This window comes from Rhinoderma darwinii, chromosome 7 (genome assembly GCF_050947455.1).
Source record: "Rhinoderma darwinii isolate aRhiDar2 chromosome 7, aRhiDar2.hap1, whole genome shotgun sequence".
Taxonomy (NCBI): Eukaryota; Metazoa; Chordata; class Amphibia; order Anura; family Rhinodermatidae; genus Rhinoderma; species Rhinoderma darwinii.
In genome coordinates, this window is record NC_134693.1 from 133,193,354 (window position 1) to 133,215,176 (window position 21,823).

General features: G+C 33.5%; 1 protein-coding gene across 1 annotated transcript in view; it reads right to left on the reverse strand.

Annotated features, from left to right (window-relative positions):
* Positions 1 to 21,694, reverse strand: part of RPUSD3 (RNA pseudouridine synthase D3) — a 24,246-nt gene extending 2,552 nt beyond the window's left edge. Inside the window, exons 1-7 of the mRNA XM_075831675.1 lie at positions 21,528 to 21,694; positions 20,601 to 20,764; positions 20,164 to 20,208; positions 18,067 to 18,163; positions 1,548 to 1,655; positions 1,264 to 1,348; positions 513 to 639 (exon numbers count right to left, since the gene is read on the reverse strand). Coding sequence (XP_075687790.1) covers positions 513 to 639; positions 1,264 to 1,348; positions 1,548 to 1,655; positions 18,067 to 18,163; positions 20,164 to 20,208; positions 20,601 to 20,764; positions 21,528 to 21,628 — 727 coding nt within the window. The 5' untranslated portion in view covers positions 21,629 to 21,694. The remainder of the gene's footprint in view (positions 1 to 512; positions 640 to 1,263; positions 1,349 to 1,547; positions 1,656 to 18,066; positions 18,164 to 20,163; positions 20,209 to 20,600; positions 20,765 to 21,527) is intronic.
* Positions 21,695 to 21,823: the final 129 nt, after the last annotated feature.

Below are 21,823 nucleotides of genomic sequence, written 5' to 3' on the forward strand. Positions count from 1 at the left end.
CTGTACGGATCCTGAGTTATATCCTGTATTATACTCCAGAGCTGCACTCACTATTCTGCTGGAGGAGTCACTGTATACATACAATACTTGCCCTATACTGAACCTGAGTTACAGCCTGTAAGGCAACTCGATACAACAAAAGCCTTTCCCCACTGCTTTGTCTAAAAAAAAAATAAAAAAAAATTAAGAGACCAAGCGCACCAAGTTCCACCCCCTTAGTGAAGGTCCACCAATCAGTAAGTTGTGGAAAATGGAAGGGATGTATTATACTCCAGAGCTGCATTTACAATTCTGGAGGCTTCAAAGTGGAAGTCTTTTTGTACTCCCTGCTGGTTCAGTGTCTACACAGTTTGCTCTGGTAATTTGCATTCTGGAAAGTATGGTCTGTACATTAACCTGATGTAGGTAAAACTATTTGCCCCCTGCATTGTAAGAGCTCATGAGTCTGATGACAAGCTTAACCTTTTTTTTCCCTAATCTCATCAACCCGTAACCCTTTTGCATATCCATACCGCTTTTGGGCTGCAGCTGTAGAAGAGAACACCCCTCCGCGTAGTGCAGAACCTTATACCAAGTTTCCGTTCTCTTCACTTCTCTTCTCTCTAGGTTTCCTTTGGACGGATGCATCACAGGGACGACCTTAGAAAAGAAGTAACGGTGTTAAAACAACGGATGCCTCCACCACCCCACCCCCACCCCGTGTCCTTAGCTATGATAAATAATTATTTAGGCAGTGTGTGGCGGCATTTTTTGGACACAGTATGGAGATAACGGGATCCCTAAACATTGTTTTGCCCAGTGACCTCCACAAATCTTGACTTACATTCCGGTCCCCCGTCCCGCTGATTCTGAGATTTTCATAGATTTTTATAGCGCTCCCGGGGGACCGGAAGTCTAGTTGCACATTCTTCTTTCATGACAATACGACTCTTCATCACGTGACCGATCCTGCTGTACTCCATGTACCCGCTGCACTACTGCTTCTGCTTGTACATAGAGTACAGCGGGGCCGGTCACATGATGAAGGGTCGTATCGTCATCAAAGAAGGCTGCGCAACTAGACTTCCGATCCCCCGGCAGCGCTATAAATCTATGAAAATCTCAGAATCAGCGCGACGGGGTACCGGAACGTATATTAGCGAGTGTATCACATACTGCAGGGACTACACTGATAATACTTTCTGGTCCCCACGTAACCCCTTCAATGACAACTGCTATAGGACAAATACTGGAATGTTTTATATTTACGTTTCTTTGTCTTACCAGATCCAAGTTTCCAATATTTTCCACTTTCAGAGCCACTTTAATCTCCCCTTCGGTTGGACTGGGGACGCCAAGAGTTATGGCACTGAAAACAAGGAGTCCATTAATATCCACGTGTTTAAGGGATAACAGAGAAGTATTCAGAAAGAGATCAATAAGGAAATAGCGACTGTCAGCAGAAGACTGGAGAACCGCGCGGCGCAGCCTCTTCTGGATTTTTAGAAGTTCTATAATGTCGTTCTCAGATTTCACACGTGACTGGGAGTATGAAGGCGAAATCTCACCAGAATGTTGTAATTGGCCGCTTTGATTTACGACACTCTGCGTAAAAATCTTCAAATTTATTGGTGGTGATATGGCAGGTAGAGAGAAGAACCAGTCCGGAGCTCTCCCTAAATACAAAACAAACCGGGGGTTATACAAAAAAAATGCAGCCATTCCAGCACATGAAAAATTCAACCTGTTCAGTTCTTGTTGTCCAAAGGGGGCAGTATTATAGTAGTTATATTCTTGTATATAGGGGGCAGTATTATAATAGTTATATTCTTGTATATAGGGGGCAGTATTCTAGTAGTTATAGTCTTGTATATAGGGGGCAGTATTATAGTAGTTATATCCTTCTATATAGGGGCAGTATTATAGTAGTTATATTCTTGTATATAGGGGGCAGTATTCTAGTAGTTATATTCTTGTATATAGAGGCAGTATTATAGTAGTTATATTCTTGTATATAGGAGGCAGTATTATAGTAGTTATATTCTTGTATATAGGAGCAGTATTATAGTAGTTATATTCTTGTATATAGGAGGCAGTATTATAGTAGTTATATTCTTGTATATAGAGGCAGTATTATAGTAGTTATATTCGTGTATATAAGGGCAGTATTATAGTAGTTATATTCTTGTATATAGGAGCAGTATTATAGTAGTTATATTCTTGTATATAGAGGCAGTATTATAGTAGTTATATTCTTGTATATAGGAGCAGTATTATAGTAGTTATATTCTTGTATATAGGGTCAGTATTATAGTAGTTATATTCCTGTATATAGGAGTAGTATTATAGTAGTTATATTCTTGTATATAGGGGGCAGTATTATAGTAGTTATATTCTTGTATATAGGGGCAGTATTATAGTAGTTATATTCTTGTATATAGGAGGCAGTATTATAGAGTTATATTCTTGTATATAGGAGCAGTATTATAGTAGTTATATTCTTGAATATAGGAGGCAGTATTATAGAGTTATATTATTGTATATAGGAGCAGTATTATAGTGGTTATATTCTTGTATAGAGGAGCAGTATTATAGCAGTTATATTCTTGTATATAGGGGGCAGTATTATAGTAGTTCTATTCTTGTATATAGGGAGCAGTATTATAGTAGTTATATTCTTGTATATAGGAGGCAGTATTATAGAGTTATATTCTTGTATATAGGGGCAGTATAATAGTGGTTATATTCTTGTATAGAGGGGGCAGTATTATAGTAGTTATATTCTTGTATATAGGGGCAGTATTATAGTAGTTATATTCTTGTATATAGGGGGCAGTATTATAGTAGTTATATTCTTGTATATAGAGGCAGTATTATAGTAGATATATTCTTGTATATAGGGGACAGTATTATAGTAGTTATATTCTTGTATATAGAGGCAGTATTATAGTAGTTATATTCTTGTATATAGGGGCAGTATTATAGTAGTTATATTCTTGTATATAGGGGCAGTATTATAGTAGTTATATTCTTGTATATAGGGGGCAGTATTATAGTAGTTATATTCATGTATATAGGGAGCAGTATTATAGTAGTTATATTCTTGTATATAGGAGCAGTATTATAGTAGTTATATTCTTGTATATAGGGTCAGTATTATAGTAGTTATATTCCTGTATATAGGAGTAGTATTATAGTAGTTATATTCTTGTATATAGGGGGCAGTATTATAGTAGTTATATTCTTGTATATAGGGGCAGTATTATAGTAGTTATATTCTTGTATATAGGAGGCAGTATTATAGAGTTATATTCTTGTATATAGGAGCAGTATTATAGTAGTTATATTCTTGTATATAGGAGGCAGTATTATAGAGTTATATTATTGTATATAGGAGCAGTATTATAGTGGTTATATTGTTGTATAGAGGAGCAGTATTATAGCAGTTATATTCTTGTATATAGGGGGCAGTATTATAGTAGTTCTATTCTTGTATATAGGAAGCAGTATTATAGTAGTTATATTCTTGTATATAGGAGGCAGTATTATAGAGTTATATTCTTGTATATAGGGGCAGTATAATAGTGGTTATATTCTTGTATAGAGGGGGCAGTATTATAGTAGTTATATTCTTGTATATAGGGGCAGTATTATAGTAGTTATATTCTTGTATATAGGGGGCAGTATTATAGTAGTTATATTCTTGTACATAGAGGCAGTATTATAGTAGTTATATTCTTGTATATAGGGGACAGTATTATAGTAGTTATATTCTTGTATATAGAGGCAGTATTATAGTAGTTATATTCTTGTATATAGGGGCAGTATTATAGTAGTTATATTCTTGTATATAGGGGGCAGTATTATAGTAGTTATATTCTTGTATATAGGGGGCAGTATTATAGTAGTTATATTCTTGTATATAGGAGCAGTATTATAGTAGTTATATTCTTGTATATAGGGTCAGTATTATAGTAGTTATATTCCTGTACATAGGAGTAGTATTATAGTAGTTATATTCTTGTATATAGGGGGCAGTATTATAGTAGTTATATTCTTGTATATAGGGGCAGTATTATAGTAGTTATATTCTTGTATATAGGAGGCAGTATTATAGAGTTATATTCTTGTATATAGGAGCAGTATTATAGTGGTTATATTCTTGTATAGAGGAGCAGTATTATAGCAGTTATATTCTTCTATATAGGGGGAAGTATTATAGTAGTTCTATTCTTGTATATAGGGAGCAGTATTATAGTAGTTATATTCTTGTATATAGGAGGCAGTATTATAGAGTTATATTCTTGTATATAGGGGCAGTATAATAGTGGTTATATTCTTGTATAGAGGGGGCAGTATTATAGTAGTTATATTCTTGTATATAGGGGCAGTATTATAGTAGTTATATTCTTGTATATAGGGGGCAGTATTATAGTAGTTATATTCTTGTATATAGAGGCAGTATTATAGTAGTTATATTCTTGTATATAGGGGCAGTATTATAGTAGTTATATTCTTGTATATAGGGGGAGGTATTATAGTAGTTATATTCATGTATATAGGAGGCAGTATTATAGTAGTTATATTCTTGTATATAGGGGGCAGTATTATAGTAGTTATATTCTTGTATATAGGAGCAGTATTATAGTAGTTATATTCTTGTATATAGGGTCAGTATTATAGTAGTTATATTCCTGTACATAGGAGTAGTATTATAGTAGTTATATTCTTGTATATCGGGGGCAGTATTATAGTAGTTATATTCTTGTATATAGGGGCAGTATTATAGTAGTTATATTCTTGTATATAGGAGGCAGTATTATAGAGTTATATTCTTGTATATAGGAGCAGTATTATAGTGGTTATATTCTTGTATAGAGGAGCAGTATTATAGCAGTTATATTCTTCTATATAGGGGGCAGTATTATAGTAGTTATATTCTTGTATATAGGGAGCAGTATTATAGTAGTTATATTCTTGTATATAGGAGGCAGTATTATAGAGTTATATTCTTGTATATAGGGGCAGTATTATAGTGGTTATATTCTTGTATAGAGGGGGCAATATTATAGTAGTTATATTCTTGTATATAGGAGCAGTATTATAGAGTTATATTCTCGTATATAGGAGCAGTATTATAGTAGTTATATTCTTGTACATAGGGGGCAGTATTATAGTAGTTATATTCATGTATATAGGAGGCAGTATTATAGTAGTTATATTCTTGTATATAGGGGCAGTATTATAGTAGTTATATTCTTGTATATAGGGGGCAGTATTATAGTAGTTATATTTATGTATATAGGGAGCAGTATTATAGTAGTTATATTCTTATATATAGGGGGCGGTATTATAGTAGTTATATTCTTGTATATAGAGGCAGTATTATAGTAGTTATAGTCTTGTATATAGGGGCAGTATTATAGTAGTTATATTCTTGTATATAGGGAGCAGTATTATAGCAGTTATATTCTTGTATATACGGGCAGTATTATAGTAGTTATAGTCTTGTATATAGGAGGCAGTATTATAGTAGTTATATTCTTGTATGTAGGAGCAGTATTATAGTAGTTATATTCTTGTATATAGGGAGCAGTATAATAGTAGTTATATTCTTGTATATAGAGGCAGTATTATAGTAGTTATATTCTTATATATAGGGGGCAGTATTATAGTAGTTATATTCTTGTATATAGGAGCAGTATTATAGTAGTTATAGTCTTGTATATAGGGGGCAGTATTATAGTAGTTATATTCTTTTATATAGGAGGCAGTATTATATTCTTGTATATAGGAGGCAGTATTATAGTAGTTATAGTCTTGTATATAGGGTCAGTATTATAGTAGTTATATTCTTGTATATAGGGGCAGTATTATAGTAGTTATATTCTTGTATATAGGGGGCAGTATTATAGTAGTTATATTCTTGTATATAGGGTCAGTATTATAGTAGTTATATTCTTGTATATAGGGGGCAGTATTATAGTAGTTATATTCTTGTATATAGGATCAGTATTATAGTAGTTATATTCTTGTATATAGGGGCAGTATTATAGTAGTTATATTCTTGCATATAGGGGGCAGTATTATAGTAGTTATAGTCTTGTATATAGGGGGCAGTATTATAGTAGTTATATTCTTATATATAGGGGGCAGTATTATAGTAGTTATATTCTTGTATATAGGAGCAGTATTATAGTAGTTATAGTCTTGTATATAGGGGGCAGTATTATAGTAGTTACATTCTTATATATAGGGTCAGTATTATAGTAGTTACATTCTTATATATAGGGTCAGTATTATAGTAGTTATATTCTTGTACATAGGGGGCAGTATTATAGTAGTTATATTCTTGTATATAGGAGGCAGTATTATAGTAGTTATATTATTGTACATTGGGGGCAGTATTATAGTAGTTATATTCTTATATATAGGGTCAGTATTATAGTAGTTATATTCTTGTACATAGGGGGCAGTATTATATTAGTTATATTCTTATATATAGGGTCAGTATTATAGTAGTTATATTCTTGCATATAGGGGGCAGTATTATAGTAGTTATATTCTTGTATATAGGGGCAGTATTATAGTAGTTATATTCTTGTATATGGGGCAGTATTATAGTAGTTATATTCTTGTATATAGGGGCAGTATTATAGTAGTTATATTCTTGTATATAGGGGCAGTATTATAGTAGTTATATTCTTGTATATAGGAGCAGTATTATAGTAGTTATATTCTTGTATATAGGGGCAGTATTATAGTAGTTATATTCTTGTATATAGGGGCAGTATTATAGTAGTTATATTCTTGTATATAGGGAGCAGTATTATAGCAGTTATATTCTTGTATATACGGGCAGTATTATAGTAGTTATAGTCTTGTATATAGGAGGCAGTATTATAGTAGTTATATTCTTGTATGTAGGGGTAGTATTATAGTAGTTATATTCTTGTACATAGGAGCAGTATTATAGTAGTTATATTCTTGTATATAGGGAGCAGTATTATAGTAGTTATATTCTTGTATATAGAGGCAGCATTATAGTAGTTATATTCTTATATATGGGGGCAGTATTATAGTAGTTATATTCTTGTATATAGGAGCAGTATTATAGTAGTTATAGTCTTGTATATAGGGGGCAGTATTATAGTAGTTACATTCTTATATATAGGGTCAGTATTATAGTAGTTATATTCTTGTACATAGGGGGCAGTATTATAGTAGTTATATTCTTTTATATAGGAGGCAGTATTATATTCTTGTATATAGGAGGCAGTATTATAGTAGTTATAGTCTTGTATATAGGGTCAGTATTATAGTAGTTATATTCTTGTATATAGGGGGCAGTATTATAGTAGTTATATTCTTGTATATAGGGGGCAGTATTATAGTAGTTATATTCTTGTATATAGGGGGCAGTATTATAGTAGTTATATTCTTGTATATAGGGGGCAGTATTATAGTAGTTATATTCTTGTATATAGGATCAGTATTATAGTAGTTATATTCTTGAATATAGGGGCAGTATTATAGTAGTTATATTCTTGTATATAGGGGGCAGTATTATAGTAGTTATAGTCTTGTATATAGGGGGCAGTATTATAGTAGTTATATTCTTATATATAGGGGGCAGTATTATAGTAGTTATATTCTTGTATATAGGAGCAGTATTATAGTAGTTATAGTCTTGTATATAGGGGGCAGTATTATAGTAGTTACATTCTTATATATAGGGTCAGTATTATAGTAGTTATATTCTTGTATATAGGGGCAGTATTATAGTAGTTATATTCTTGCATATAGGGGGCAGTATTATAGTAGTTATATTCTTGTATATAGGGGCAGTATTATAGTAGTTATATTCTTGTATATGGGGCAGTATTATAGTAGTTATATTCTTGTATATAGGGGCAGTATTATAGTAGTTATATTCTTGTATATAGGAGGCAGTATTATAGTAGTTATATTCCTGTATATAGGGGCAGTATTATAGTAGTTATATTCTTGTATATAGGAGCAGTATTATAGTAGTTATATTCTTGCATATAGGGGCAGTATTATAGTAGTTATATTCTTGTATATAGGGAGCAGTATTATAGCAGTTATATTCTTGTATATACGGGCAGTATTATAGTAGTTATAGTCTTGTATATAGGAGGCAGTATTATAGTAGTTATATTCTTGTATGTAGGGGTAGTATTATAGTAGTTATATTCTTGTACATAGGAGCAGTATTATAGTAGTTATATTCTTGTATATAGGGAGCAGTATTATAGTAGTTATATTCTTGTATATAGAGGCAGTATTATAGTAGTTATATTCTTATATATGGGGGCAGTATTATAGTAGTTATATTCTTGTATATAGGAGCAGTATTATAGTAGTTATAGTCTTGTATATAGGGGGCAGTATTATAGTAGTTACATTCTTATATATAGGGTCAGTATTATAGTAGTTATATTCTTGTACATAGGGGGCAGTATTATATTAGTTATATTCTTATATATAGGGTCAGTATTATAGTAGTTATATTCTTGTATATAGGGGCAGTATTATAGTAGTTATATTCTTGTATATAGGGGCAGTATTATAGTAGTTATATTCTTGCATATAGGGGGCAGTATTATAGTAGTCATATTCTTGTATATAGGGGCAGTATTATAGTAGTTATATTCTTGTATATGGGGCAGTATTATAGTAGTTATATTCTTGTATATAGGGGCAGTATTATAGTAGTTATATTCTTGTATATAGGGGCAGTATTATAGTAGTTATATTCTTGTATATAGGAGCAGTATTATAGTAGTTATATTCTTGTATATAGGGGCAGTATTATAGTAGTTATATTCTTGTATATAGGGAGCAGTATTATAGCAGTTATATTCTTGTATATACGGGCAGTATTATAGTAGTTATAGTCTTGTATATAGGAGGCAGTATTATAGTAGTTATATTCTTGTATGTAGGGGTAGTATTATAGTAGTTATATTCTTGTACATAGGAGCAGTATTATAGTAGTTATATTCTTGTATATAGGGAGCAGTATTATAGTAGTTATATTCTTATATATGGGGGCAGTATTATAGTAGTTATATTCTTGTATATAGGAGCAGTATTATAGTAGTTATAGTCTTGTATATAGGGGGCAGTATTATAGTAGTTACATTCTTATATATAGGGTCAGTATTATAGTAGTTATATTCTTGTACATAGGGGGCAGTATTATAGTAGTTATATTCTTTTATATAGGAGGCAGTATTATATTCTTGTATATAGGAGGCAGTATTATAGTAGTTATAGTCTTGTATATAGGGTCAGTATTATAGTAGTTATATTCTTGTATATAGGGGGCAGTATTATAGTAGTTATATTCTTGTATATAGGGGGCAGTATTATAGTAGTTATATTCTTGTATATAGGGGGCAGTATTATAGTAGTTATATTCTTGTATATAGGATCAGTATTATAGTAGTTATATTCTTGTATATAGGGGCAGTATTATAGTAGTTATATTCTTGAATATAGGGGGCAGTATTATAGTAGTTATAGTCTTGTATATAGGGGGCAGTATTATAGTAGTTATATTCTTATATATAGGGGGCAGTATTATAGTAGTTATATTCTTGTATATAGGAGCAGTATTATAGTAGTTATAGTCTTGTATATAGGGGGCAGTATTATAGTAGTTACATTCTTATATATAGGGTCAGTATTATAGTAGTTATATTCTTGTACATAGGGGGCAGTATTATAGTAGTTATATTCTTATATATAGGGTCAGTATTATAGTAGTTATATTCTTGTATATAGGGGCAGTATTATAGTAGTTATATTCTTGTATATAGGGGCAGTATTATAGTAGTTATATTCTTGTATATAGGGGCAGTATTATAGTAGTTATATTCTTGCATATAGGGGGCAGTATTATAGTAGTTATATTCTTGTATATAGGGGCAGTATTATAGTAGTTATATTCTTGTATATGGGGCAGTATTATAGTAGTTATATTCTTGTATATAGGGGCAGTATTATAGTAGTTATATTCTTGTATATAGGAGGCAGTATTATAGTAGTTATATTCCTGTATATAGGGGCAGTATTATAGTAGTTATATTCTTGTATATAGGAGCAGTATTATAGTAGTTATATTCTTGCATATAGGGGCAGTATTATAGTAGTTATATTCTTGTATATAGGGAGCAGTATTATAGCAGTTATATTCTTGTATATACGGGCAGTATTATAGTAGTTATAGTCTTGTATATAGGAGGCAGTATTATAGTAGTTATATTCTTGTATATAGAGGCAGTATTATAGTAGTTATATTCTTATATATGGGGGCAGTATTATAGTAGTTATATTCTTGTATATAGGAGCAGTATTATAGTAGTTATAGTCTTGTATATAGGGGGCAGTATTATAGTAGTTACATTCTTATATATAGGGTCAGTATTATAGTAGTTATATTCTTGTACATAGGGGGCAGTATTATAGTAGTTATATTCTTTTATATAGGAGGCAGTATTATATTCTTGTATATAGGAGGCAGTATTATAGTAGTTATATTCTTGTATATAGGATCAGTATTATAGTAGTTATATTCTTGTATATAGGGGCAGTATTATAGTAGTTATATTCTTGTATATAGGGGGCAGTATTATAGTAGTTATAGTCTTGTATATAGGGGGCAGTATTATAGTAGTTATATTCTTGTATATAGGAGCAGTATTATAGTAGTTATAGTCTTGTATATAGGGGGCAGTATTATAGTAGTTACATTCTTATATATAGGGTCAGTATTATAGTAGTTATATTCTTGTACATAGGGGGCAGTATTATAGTAGTTATATTCTTGTATATAGGAGGCAGTATTATAGTAGTTATATTATTGTACATTGGGGGCAGTATTATAGTAGTTATATTCTTATATATAGGGTCAGTATTATAGTAGTTATATTCTTGTACATAGGGGGCAGTATTATAGTAGTTATATTCTTATATATAGGGTCAGTATTATAGTAGTTATATTCTTGTATATAGGGGCAGTATTATAGTAGTTATATTCTTGTATATAGGGGCAGTATTATAGTAGTTATATTCTTGCATATAGGGGGCAGTATTATAGTAGTTATAGTCTTGTATATAGGGGCAGTATTATAGTAGTTATATTCTTGTATATGGGGCAGTATTATAGTAGTTATATTCATGTATATAGGGGCAGTATTATAGTAGTTATATTCTTTTATATAGGAGCAGTATTATAGTAGTTATATTCTTGTATATAGGGGCAGTATTATAGTAGTTATATTCTTGTATATAGGGGGCAGTATTATAGTAGTTATATTCATGTATATAGGAGGCAGTATTATAGTAGTTATATTCTTGTATATAGGGGGCAGTATTATAGTAGTTATATTCTTGTATATAGGAGCAGTATTATAGTAGTTATATTCTTGTATATAGGGTCAGTATTATAGTAGTTATATTTCTGTACATAGGAGTAGTATTATAGTAGTTATATTCTTGTATATAGGGGGCAGTATTATAGTAGTTATATTCTTGTATATAGGGGCAGTATTATAGTAGTTATATTCTTGTATATAGGAGGCAGTATTATAGAGTTATATTCTTGTATATAGGAGCAGTATTATAGTGTTATATTCTTGTATAGAGGAGCAGTATTATAGCAGTTATATTCTTCTATATAGGGGGCAGTATTATAGTAGTTATATTCTTGTATATAGGGAGCAGTATTATAGTAGTTATATTCTTGTATATAGGAGGCAGTATTATAGAGTTATATTCTTGTATATAGGGGCAGTATTATAGTGGTTATATTCTTGTATAGAGGGGGCAGTATTATAGTAGTTATATTCTTGTATATAGGGGCAGTATTATAGTAGTTATATTCTCGTATATAGGAGCAGTATTATAGTAGTTATATTCTTGTACATAGGGGGCAGTATTATAGTAGTTATATTCATGTATATAGGAGGCAGTATTATAGTAGTTATATTCTTGTATATAGGGGCAGTATTATAGTAGTTATATTCTTGTATATAGGGGGCAGTATTATAGTAGTTATATTTATGTATATAGGGAGCAGTATTATAGTAGTTATATTCTTATATATAGGGGGCGGTATTATAGTAGTTATATTCTTGTATATAGAGGCAGTATTATAGTAGTTATAGTCTTGTATATAGGGGCAGTATTATAGTAGTTATATTCTTGTATATAGGGAGCAGTATTATAGCAGTTATATTCTTGTATATACGGGCAGTATTATAGTAGTTATAGTCTTGTATATAGGAGGCAGTATTATAGTAGTTATATTCTTGTATGTAGGAGCAGTATTATAGTAGTTATATTCTTGTATATAGGGAGCAGTATAATAGTAGTTATATTCTTGTATATAGAGGCAGTATTATAGTAGTTATATTCTTATATATAGGGGGCAGTATTATAGTAGTTATATTCTTGTATATAGGAGCAGTATTATAGTAGTTATAGTCTTGTATATAGGGGGCAGTATTATAGTAGTTATATTCTTTTATATATGAGGCAGTATTATATTCTTGTATATAGGAGGCAGTATTATAGTAGTTATAGTCTTGTATATAGGGTCAGTATTATAGTAGTTATATTCTTGTATATAGGGGGCAGTATTATAGTAGTTATATTCTTGTATATAGGGGGCAGTATTATAGTAGTTATATTCTTGTATATAGGGTCAGTATTATAGTAGTTATATTCTTGTATATAGGGGGCAGTATTATAGTAGTTATATTCTTGTATATAGGATCAGTATTATAGTAGTTATATTCTTGTATATAGGGGCAGTATTATAGTAGTTATATTCTTGTATATAGGGGGCAGTATTATAGTAGTTATAGTCTTGTATATAGGGGGCAGTATTATAGTAGTTATATTCTTATATATAGGGGGCAGTATTATAGTAGTTATATTCTTGTATATAGGAGCAGTATTATAGTAGTTATAGTCTTGTATATAGGGGGCAGTATTATAGTGGTTATATTCTTGTATAGAGGAGCAGTATTATAGCAGTTATATTCTTCTATACAGGGGGCAGTATTATAGTAGTTATATTCTTGTATATAGGGAGCAGTATTATAGTAGTTATAGTCTTGTATATAGGGGGCAGTATTATAGTAGTTACATTCTTATATATAGGGTCAGTATTATAGTAGTTACATTCTTATATATAGGGTCAGTATTATAGTAGTTATATTCTTGTACATAGGGGGCAGTATTATAGTAGTTATATTCTTGTATATAGGAGGCAGTATTATAGTAGTTATATTATTGTACATTGGGGGCAGTATTATAGTAGTTATATTCTTATATATAGGGTCAGTATTATAGTAGTTATATTCTTGTACATAGGGGGCAGTATTATAGTAGTTATATTCTTATATATAGGGTCAGTATTATAGTAGTTATATTCTTGTATATAGGGGCAGTATTATAGTAGTTATATTCTTGTATATAGGGGCAGTATTATAGTAGTTATATTCTTGCATATAGGGGGCAGTATTATAGTAGTTATATTCTTGTATATAGGGGCAGTATTATAGTAGTTATATTCTTGTATATAGGAGGCAGTATTATAGTAGTTATATTCCTGTATATAGGAGGCAGTATTATAGTAGTTATATTCTTGTATATAGGAGCAGTATTATAGTAGTTATATTCTTGTATATAGGGGCAGTATTATAGTAGTTATATTCTTGTATATAGGGAGCAGTATTATAGCAGTTATATTCTTGTATATACGGGCAGTATTATAGTAGTTATATTCTTGTACATAGGGGGCAGTATTATAGTAGTTATATTCTTTTATATAGGAGGCAGTATTATATTCTTGTATATAGGAGGCAGTATTATAGTAGTTATAGTCTTGTATATAGGGTCAGTATTATAGTAGTTATATTCTTGTATATAGGGGGCAGTATTATAGTAGTTATATTCTTGTATATAGGGGGCAGTATTATAGTAGTTATATTCTTGTATATAGGGGGCAGTATTATAGTAGCTATATTCTTGTATATAGGGGGCAGTATTATAGTAGTTATATTCTTGTATATAGGATCAGTATTATAGTAGTTATATTCTTGTATATAGGGGCAGTATTATAGTAGTTATATTCTTGTATATAGGGGGCAGTATTATAGTAGTTATAGTCTTGTATAATGGGGGGCAGTATTATAGTAGTTATATTCTTATATATAGGGGGCAGTATTATAGTAGTTATATTCTTGTATATAGGAGCAGTATTATAGTAGTTATAGTCTTGTATATAGGGGGCAGTATTATAGTAGTTACATTCTTATATATAGGGTCAGTATTATAGTAGTTATATTCTTGTATATAGGGGGCAGTATTATAGTAGTTATATACTTGTATATAGGAGGCAGTATTATAGTAGTTATATTCTTGTATATAGGAGGCAGTATTATAGTAGTTATATTATTGTACATTGGGGGCAGTATTATAGTGTTATATTCTTATATATAGGGTCAGTATTATAGTAGTTATATTCTTGTACATAGGGGGCAGTATTATAGTAGTTATATTCTTATATATAGGGTCAGTATTATAGTAGTTATATTCTTGTATATAGGGGCAGTATTATAGTAGTTATATTCTTGTATATAGGGGCAGTATTATAGTAGTTATATTCTTGCATATAGGGGGCAGTATTATAGTAGTTATATTCTTGTATATAGGGGCAGTATTATAGTAGTTATATTCTTGTATATGGGGCAGTATTATAGTAGTTATATTCTTGTATATAGGGGCAGTATTATAGTAGTTATATTCTTGTATACAGGAGGCAGTATTATAGTAGTTATATTCCTGTATATAGGGGCAGTATTATAGTAGTTATATTCTTGTATATAGGAGCAGTATTATAGTAGTTATATTCTTGTATATAGGGGCAGTATTATAGTAGTTATATTCTTGTATATAGGGAGCAGTATTATAGCAGTTATATTCTTGTATATACGGGCAGTATTATAGTAGTTATAGTCTTGTATATAGGAGGCAGTATTATAGTAGTTATATTCTTGTATGTAGGGGTAGTATTATAGTAGTTATATTCTTGTACATAGGAGCAGTATTATAGTAGTTATATTCTTGTATATAGGGAGCAGTATTATAGTAGTTATATTCTTGTATATAGAGGCAGTATTATACTAGTTATATTCTTATATATAGGGGGCAGTATTATAGTAGTTATATTCTTGTATATAGGAGCAGTATTATAGTAGTTATAGTCTTGTATATAGGGGGCAGTATTATAGTAGTTACATTCTTATATATAGGGTCAGTATTATAGTAGTTATATTCTTTTATATAGGAGGCAGTATTATATTCTTGTATATAGGAGGCAGTATTATAGTAGTTATAGTCTTGTATATAGGGTCAGTATTATAGTAGTTATATTCTTGTATATAGGGGGCAGTATTATAGTAGTTATATTCTTGTATATAGGGGGCAGTATTATAATAGTTATATTCTTGTATATAGGGTCAGTATTATAGTAGTTATATTCTTGTATATAGGGGGCAGTATTATAGTAGTTATATTCTTGTATATAGGATCAGTATTATAGTAGTTATATTCTTGTATATAGGGGCAGTATTATAGTAGTTATATTCTTGTATATAGGGGGCAGTATTATAGTAGTTATAGTCTTGTATATAGGGGGCAGTATTATAGTAGTTATATTCTTATATATAGGGGCAGTATTATAGTAGTTATATTCTTGTATATAGGAGCAGTATTATAGTAGTTATAGTCTTGTATATAGGGGGCAGTATTATAGTAGTTACATTCTTATATATAGGGTCAGTATTATAGTAGTTATATTCTTGTACATAGGGGGCAGTATTATAGTAGTTATATTCTTGTATATAGGAGGCAGTATTATAGTAGTTATATTATTATATATAGGGTCAGTATTATAGTAGTTATATTCTTGTACATAGGGGGCAGTATTATAGTAGTTATATTCTTATATATAGGGTCAGTATTATAGTAGTTATATTCTTGTATATAGGGGCAGTATTATAGTAGTTATAGTCTTGTATATAGGGTCAGTATTATAGTAGTTATATTCTTGTATATAGGGGGCAGTATTATAGTAGTTATATTCTTGTATATAGGATCAGTATTATAGTAGTTATATTCTTGTATATAGGGGCAGTATTATAGTAGTTATATTCTTGTATATAGGGGGCAGTATTATAGTAGTTATAGTCTTGTATATAGGGGGCAGTATTATAGTAGTTATAGTCTTGTATATAGGGGGCAGTATTATAGTAGTTATATTCTTATATATAGGGGGCAGTATTATAGTAGTTATATTCTTGTATATAGGAGCAGTATTATAGTAGTTATAGTCTTGTATATAGGGGGCAGTATTATAGTAGTTATATTCTTATATATAGGGTCAGTATTATAGTAGTTATATTCTTGTACATAGGGGGCAGTATTATAGTAGTTATATTCTTGTATATAGGAGGCAGTATTATAGTAGTTATATTCTTATATATAGGGTCAGTATTATAGTAGTTATATTCTTGTACATAGGGGGCAGTATTATAGTAGTTATATTCTTATATATAGGGTCAGTATTATAGTAGTTATATTCTTGTATATAGGGGCAGTATTATAGTAGTTATATTCTTGTATATAGGAGGCAGTATTAAAGTAGTTATATTCTTGTATATAGGAGCAGTATTATAGTAGTTATATTCTTGTATATAGGAGCAGTATTATAGTAGTTATATTCTTGTATATAGGAGCAGTATTATAGTAGTTATATTCTTGTATATAGGAGCAGTATTATATTCTTGTACATAGGGGCAGTATTATAGTAGTTATATTCTTGTATATAGGGGCAGTATTATAGTAGTTATATTCTTGTATATAGGAGGCAGTATTATAGTAGTTATATTCTTGTATATAGGAGGCAGTATTATAGTAGTTATATTCTTGTATATAGGAGCAGTATTATAGTAGTTATATTCTTGTATATAGGAGCAGTATTATAGTAGTTATATTCTTGTATATAGGAGCAGTATTATAGTAGTTATATTCTTGTATATAGGAGCAGTATTATATTCTTGTACATAGGGGCAGTATTATAGTAGTTATATTCTTGTATATAGGGGCAGTATTATAGTAGTTATATTCTTGTATATAGGAGGCAGTATTATAGTAGTTATATTCTTGTATATAGGAGGCAGTATTATAGTAGTTATATTCTTGTATATAGGAGGCAGTATTATAGTAGTTATATTCTTGTATATAGGAGCAGTATTATAGTAGTTATATTCTTGTATATAGGAGCAGTATTATAGTAGTTATATTCTTGTATATAGGAGCAGTATTATATTCTTGTACATAGGGGCAGTATTATAGTAGTTATATTCTTGTATATAGGGGCAGTATTATAGTAGTTATATTCTTGTATATAGGAGGCAGTATTATAGTACTTATATTCTTGTATATAGGAGGCAGTATTATAGTAGTTATATTCTTGTATATAGGAGCAGTATTATAGTAGTTATATTCTTGTATATAGGAGCAGTATTATAGTAGTTATATTATACTCCATAGATTTTATATAATTAAAATGTAAAATATAAGTTAATTGCATCTTCAGAGATTGGGAAAAAAAAAATTCTGGCCAAGGATTTGCCATAAAATAAAAGACCTTTTAACCTTTTACTCACCTGATAAATCCCTCTTTGTTCCAGCGCATCCATTTTGGTGCTCCCCGTTTGTTCACAGTGCTGCAGCGATCGCGTGGGTATAGGGGCACGTCATCGCTGCAGCACTGTAAATAAAAGGCGGTGGGGGAGAACCGTGAGATTTGTCAGGTGAGTAAAAGGTCTTTTATTGTTTATTTCCCACCCCAGACAAATATTTTTTGAGGAAAACCCCTTTAGTTATACCCAGTGCATTTATCCTATAGGCCCGTTAGCTGGACAGTACCACAGTGTTATAGTGACGACACATTAAATGTTACAGGGGACGTCTCACACATACTTTGGCGCAGCTTTTACCACATGAAGATCTGACTTTATCTGTAATATCTGTTGTAACTCCGGGAGGATGGACACCAATGATAGTCCCTCGGGACTTCCTAATGACAAAGAAGACGATGTAAACGCTACAAACAGTCACTCAAAATATCAAACCACATTGCGGCCCTATGTCCTGTAATATAGGAGTCTGGTTGAGAAAACCCATGTTTAATACCCTAAATTCTGAATTAATAGTGAGATGTCCTCATTCAGGACCCTCATCTATTACCTGGACGGGCAACTAAGAGTGTCTCCCTCTGGAGGACCCAGCACTATGTGTACTACATTGAAATCAATGAGAACTGTGTAATGCTTCATATCCCCTGTGGTGGCGCTGCAGGGAAATTGAACGCTTGGTCCCAGAATACAAATTACAGCTGATCTCTGGGGATCCCGGAGGGCGACACCCTGTGATCAGTTGTTTATTGTTGGGGGACCCTAAAAAGATGGGATTGTCCCTTTAAAGAGAACCTGCCACTATGATAGACCTATTAAAATAAGCACATTAGTGTGATACAGAAATAGGGTTATGCTTGTGCGTACAATAACACCCGCTAAATGCCCCTTTAATGACGAGGGACGGATATATCCGTCACTCTGATATCATGGGTACAGCGCCACTGTAGCCACGAGATCAGCGGCAGGATCGCGGCTGTTATACACAGACAGGCTCCTGCCGCTATCTAAGCGCTCTCAGATTCTGTCACTTTAACCCATTAGATGACACTGTCAATAGCGACCGTGGTATCTAATGTGTTTGACAGAGGGTGGGAGCTTCCTCTCTCACCCCCACAATGAGATCACGGGGCGACGATGTGTTTCCATGGAAGCCGTGGCCCTAACAAAGGCCCCCAGGTCTGCCTTCAGCCACTGCCTATTAGCCCATCCCAGAGGCACAGCCTAATGGACTGCCTGTCAGTTTTACACATAGGCAATAATGCCTTGGTACACTAAAGCATTATATCTGCGATCAAAAGATCGCAAGGTGGCGTCCCCTAGTGGGACAAAACAAACAAACCAGTTAAATATTTAAATAAAGTTTATGAAAAAAAAAAAAAAACATTACAGCAAAAATAAAAAAGTGTTTTTATTTAGTAAAAGTGTAACAAAAAACAAAACAAAAAAAACAAAACACACATACATATATATAGTATCGCCGTGATCGTAACGACTCGATCAATAAAGTTAACACATGAATTAAGCTGCCGGGTGAGCAGCGTCCAAAAAAAAGAAAAATGACAAAATTCCTTTTTTTACTCCCATTCCCCCCCATAAAAAAATAAAATAGAAGTTAATCAATAAGTTCCATGTACCCTAAAATACCACCAATGAAAACTACACAGCGTCCCGCAAAAAACAAGCCCACATATGGCGACATCGACAAAATAAAAAACGTTACGGCTCTTGGAATGCGGCGATGCAAAAACAAGTCATTTTTTTTTTTAAAGGGTTTCTATTGTACAAACGTAGGAAAACCTAAAACCTTCGTAGCTTTGGTATCCCCGTAATCGTGCCGACCCATCGAATAAAGGTAACACGTTATTTACGCTGCATAGTAAATGGCGTAAATCAATACCCCGAAAATCTACGCTGGAATAGCTGCTTATTTTCAATTCTCTCCTAAATTAAAGTTAATAAAAGTTCATCGATATATTATATGCATCAAAAAACGGCGCAAATGAAAAATACAACTCGTCCCGCAAAAAACAAGACTATACACGGCGATGTAGACGGAATAAAAAAAAAAAAAAAAGTTACGTCTCTTAGAATGCGACAGTGAAAAAACAAAAAATAATCCTTGGTCATTAAGGGGTTAAGTGCCAAGTAGGGGGCTGAAGAGATCTGTTGCTGCTTCTGTGGGGTCACATGGTGTATCACATGATCCTTCTCAGCCAGTCAGCAGCTCTGAAAACGATCATGTGATGACATCTGGAACTCCTGTTTCCGAGTAGTCAGGTCACATGATCCTTTATAGAACGGCTTTAAGGATCTTTCCATGAACATCCCCAGCGCCCGGCACGTAGTGATCACATGAGACGTCTGTGCGGGAGTCACGTACCTGTAATGGGCAGTCCCTGGGGTTTGTTGATGGCCACGAGTGGACCTACAGATAGAAAACACCTGTAAATGGGATTTTAAACTCACACTTTAAAATAACTTAAATTTAAAGGCGATCTCCAGGCTCCTCCCCTTATTGCGGCTCGGTCACGTGCGGCCGTCTTTTTCTCGCTGGTGGTTTAGTTTCTTGTAGTTAATAATCATTTTGTTCTCACCGTAATGGAAATCAGTTTTTCATACATTGAATTCCTGGTGAGCCTGTGCTTATATACATCAGCCAATCTGAGTGAGCAGAACTGCAGTGTAAAGCATGGGGTGAAATTAAACCATCAGTGAGTAAAGGTTTTGACGCACATCTGCGGATTTGTTTTGGTCATAGGTGTCAAACTCTAAAATACATAAAAGATGGACTGCGGAATATATGACCACACTACAGACCTTCCCTGTACACTACATTCTGCTCCAGCAGCTCACACAGCGACTCCTTGCTCATCTTATCCACAGGGGTAACTCCCGGTTTTCTTAAGATGCTGGACTTTTGTTCTCGGATTCTGGAGGGAGATTTTTGTCCCTTATCCTCCATCTCCAGATGTTCCTGATACCTGCAATAAGAGGGACCGCAGGGGTCAGTACACAGTCCTGGAAACTCCCGTCTGTCCATGTTCTGCGAGAGGAAGAGAGTATCGTATTCCATGGCCGGCACTGTTCTGGGGGTACTGTTTGTGGTTGGCATCGTTATGGGCAGAGTCACAGGATGATAAAACATTACATAGACATAAGGGGCCCCTGTATTCCTCCACATCATGGAAGACACACAATCATATGAGGGGGGGGTGGAAACCGGTCTCTGCAGGCCACCACAGGGGGCTCCCCGCAGATCACACTGCCACCATGGGGGGTCCCCGCAGACCACGTTGCCACCATGGGGGGTCCCCGCAGACCACGCTGCCACCATGGGGGGTCCCCGCAGACCACGCTGCCACCATGGGGGGTCCCCGCAGACCACGCTGCCACCATGGGGGGTCCCCGCAGACCACGCTGCCACCATGGGGGGTCTCCGCAGGCCACGTTGGCACCATGGGGGGGCTCTCCGCAGGCCACGCTGCCACCATGGGGGGGCTCTCCGCAGGCCACGCTGCCACCATGGGGGGGCTCTCCGCAGGCCACGCTGCCACCATGGGGGGGCTCTCCGCAGGCCACGCTGCCACCATGGGGGTACCACTCAGCATTGGGGGTCCTGCTGCCATTATTCTTCATTGGGGTCCCCACATCATACTGTTCCTCTCCCCGGTCTCGGTGTATATATCCCGGTGTCCTCCACTATCACATGTACCATATATTATACACAGCACAGACACCACTCACCAGGGCGCCGAGGATTTCGTCCTTACAGAGCCCAGGCTGCCTATCCCTGAGACGGCTCTCCAGCCGCTCCTGATCGCCGTGTGCCGGTACAGAGCCGCCATCTCCGCAGCTCACACGTCCGCCCCGTTACCTGCACTGATCATGCAGGACTTCAGGCAGCTGACATCTTGTCCCGCACGGCGCATGCGTACAGTACATGGTCGCAGGGAGCCTGCCGGGAAATGTAGTTTCTGCTGCTTGTGCTGTAGTGGTGGAGGACAGTCCCGGACTTTATAATAGTGGTCTGCAAACTGTTG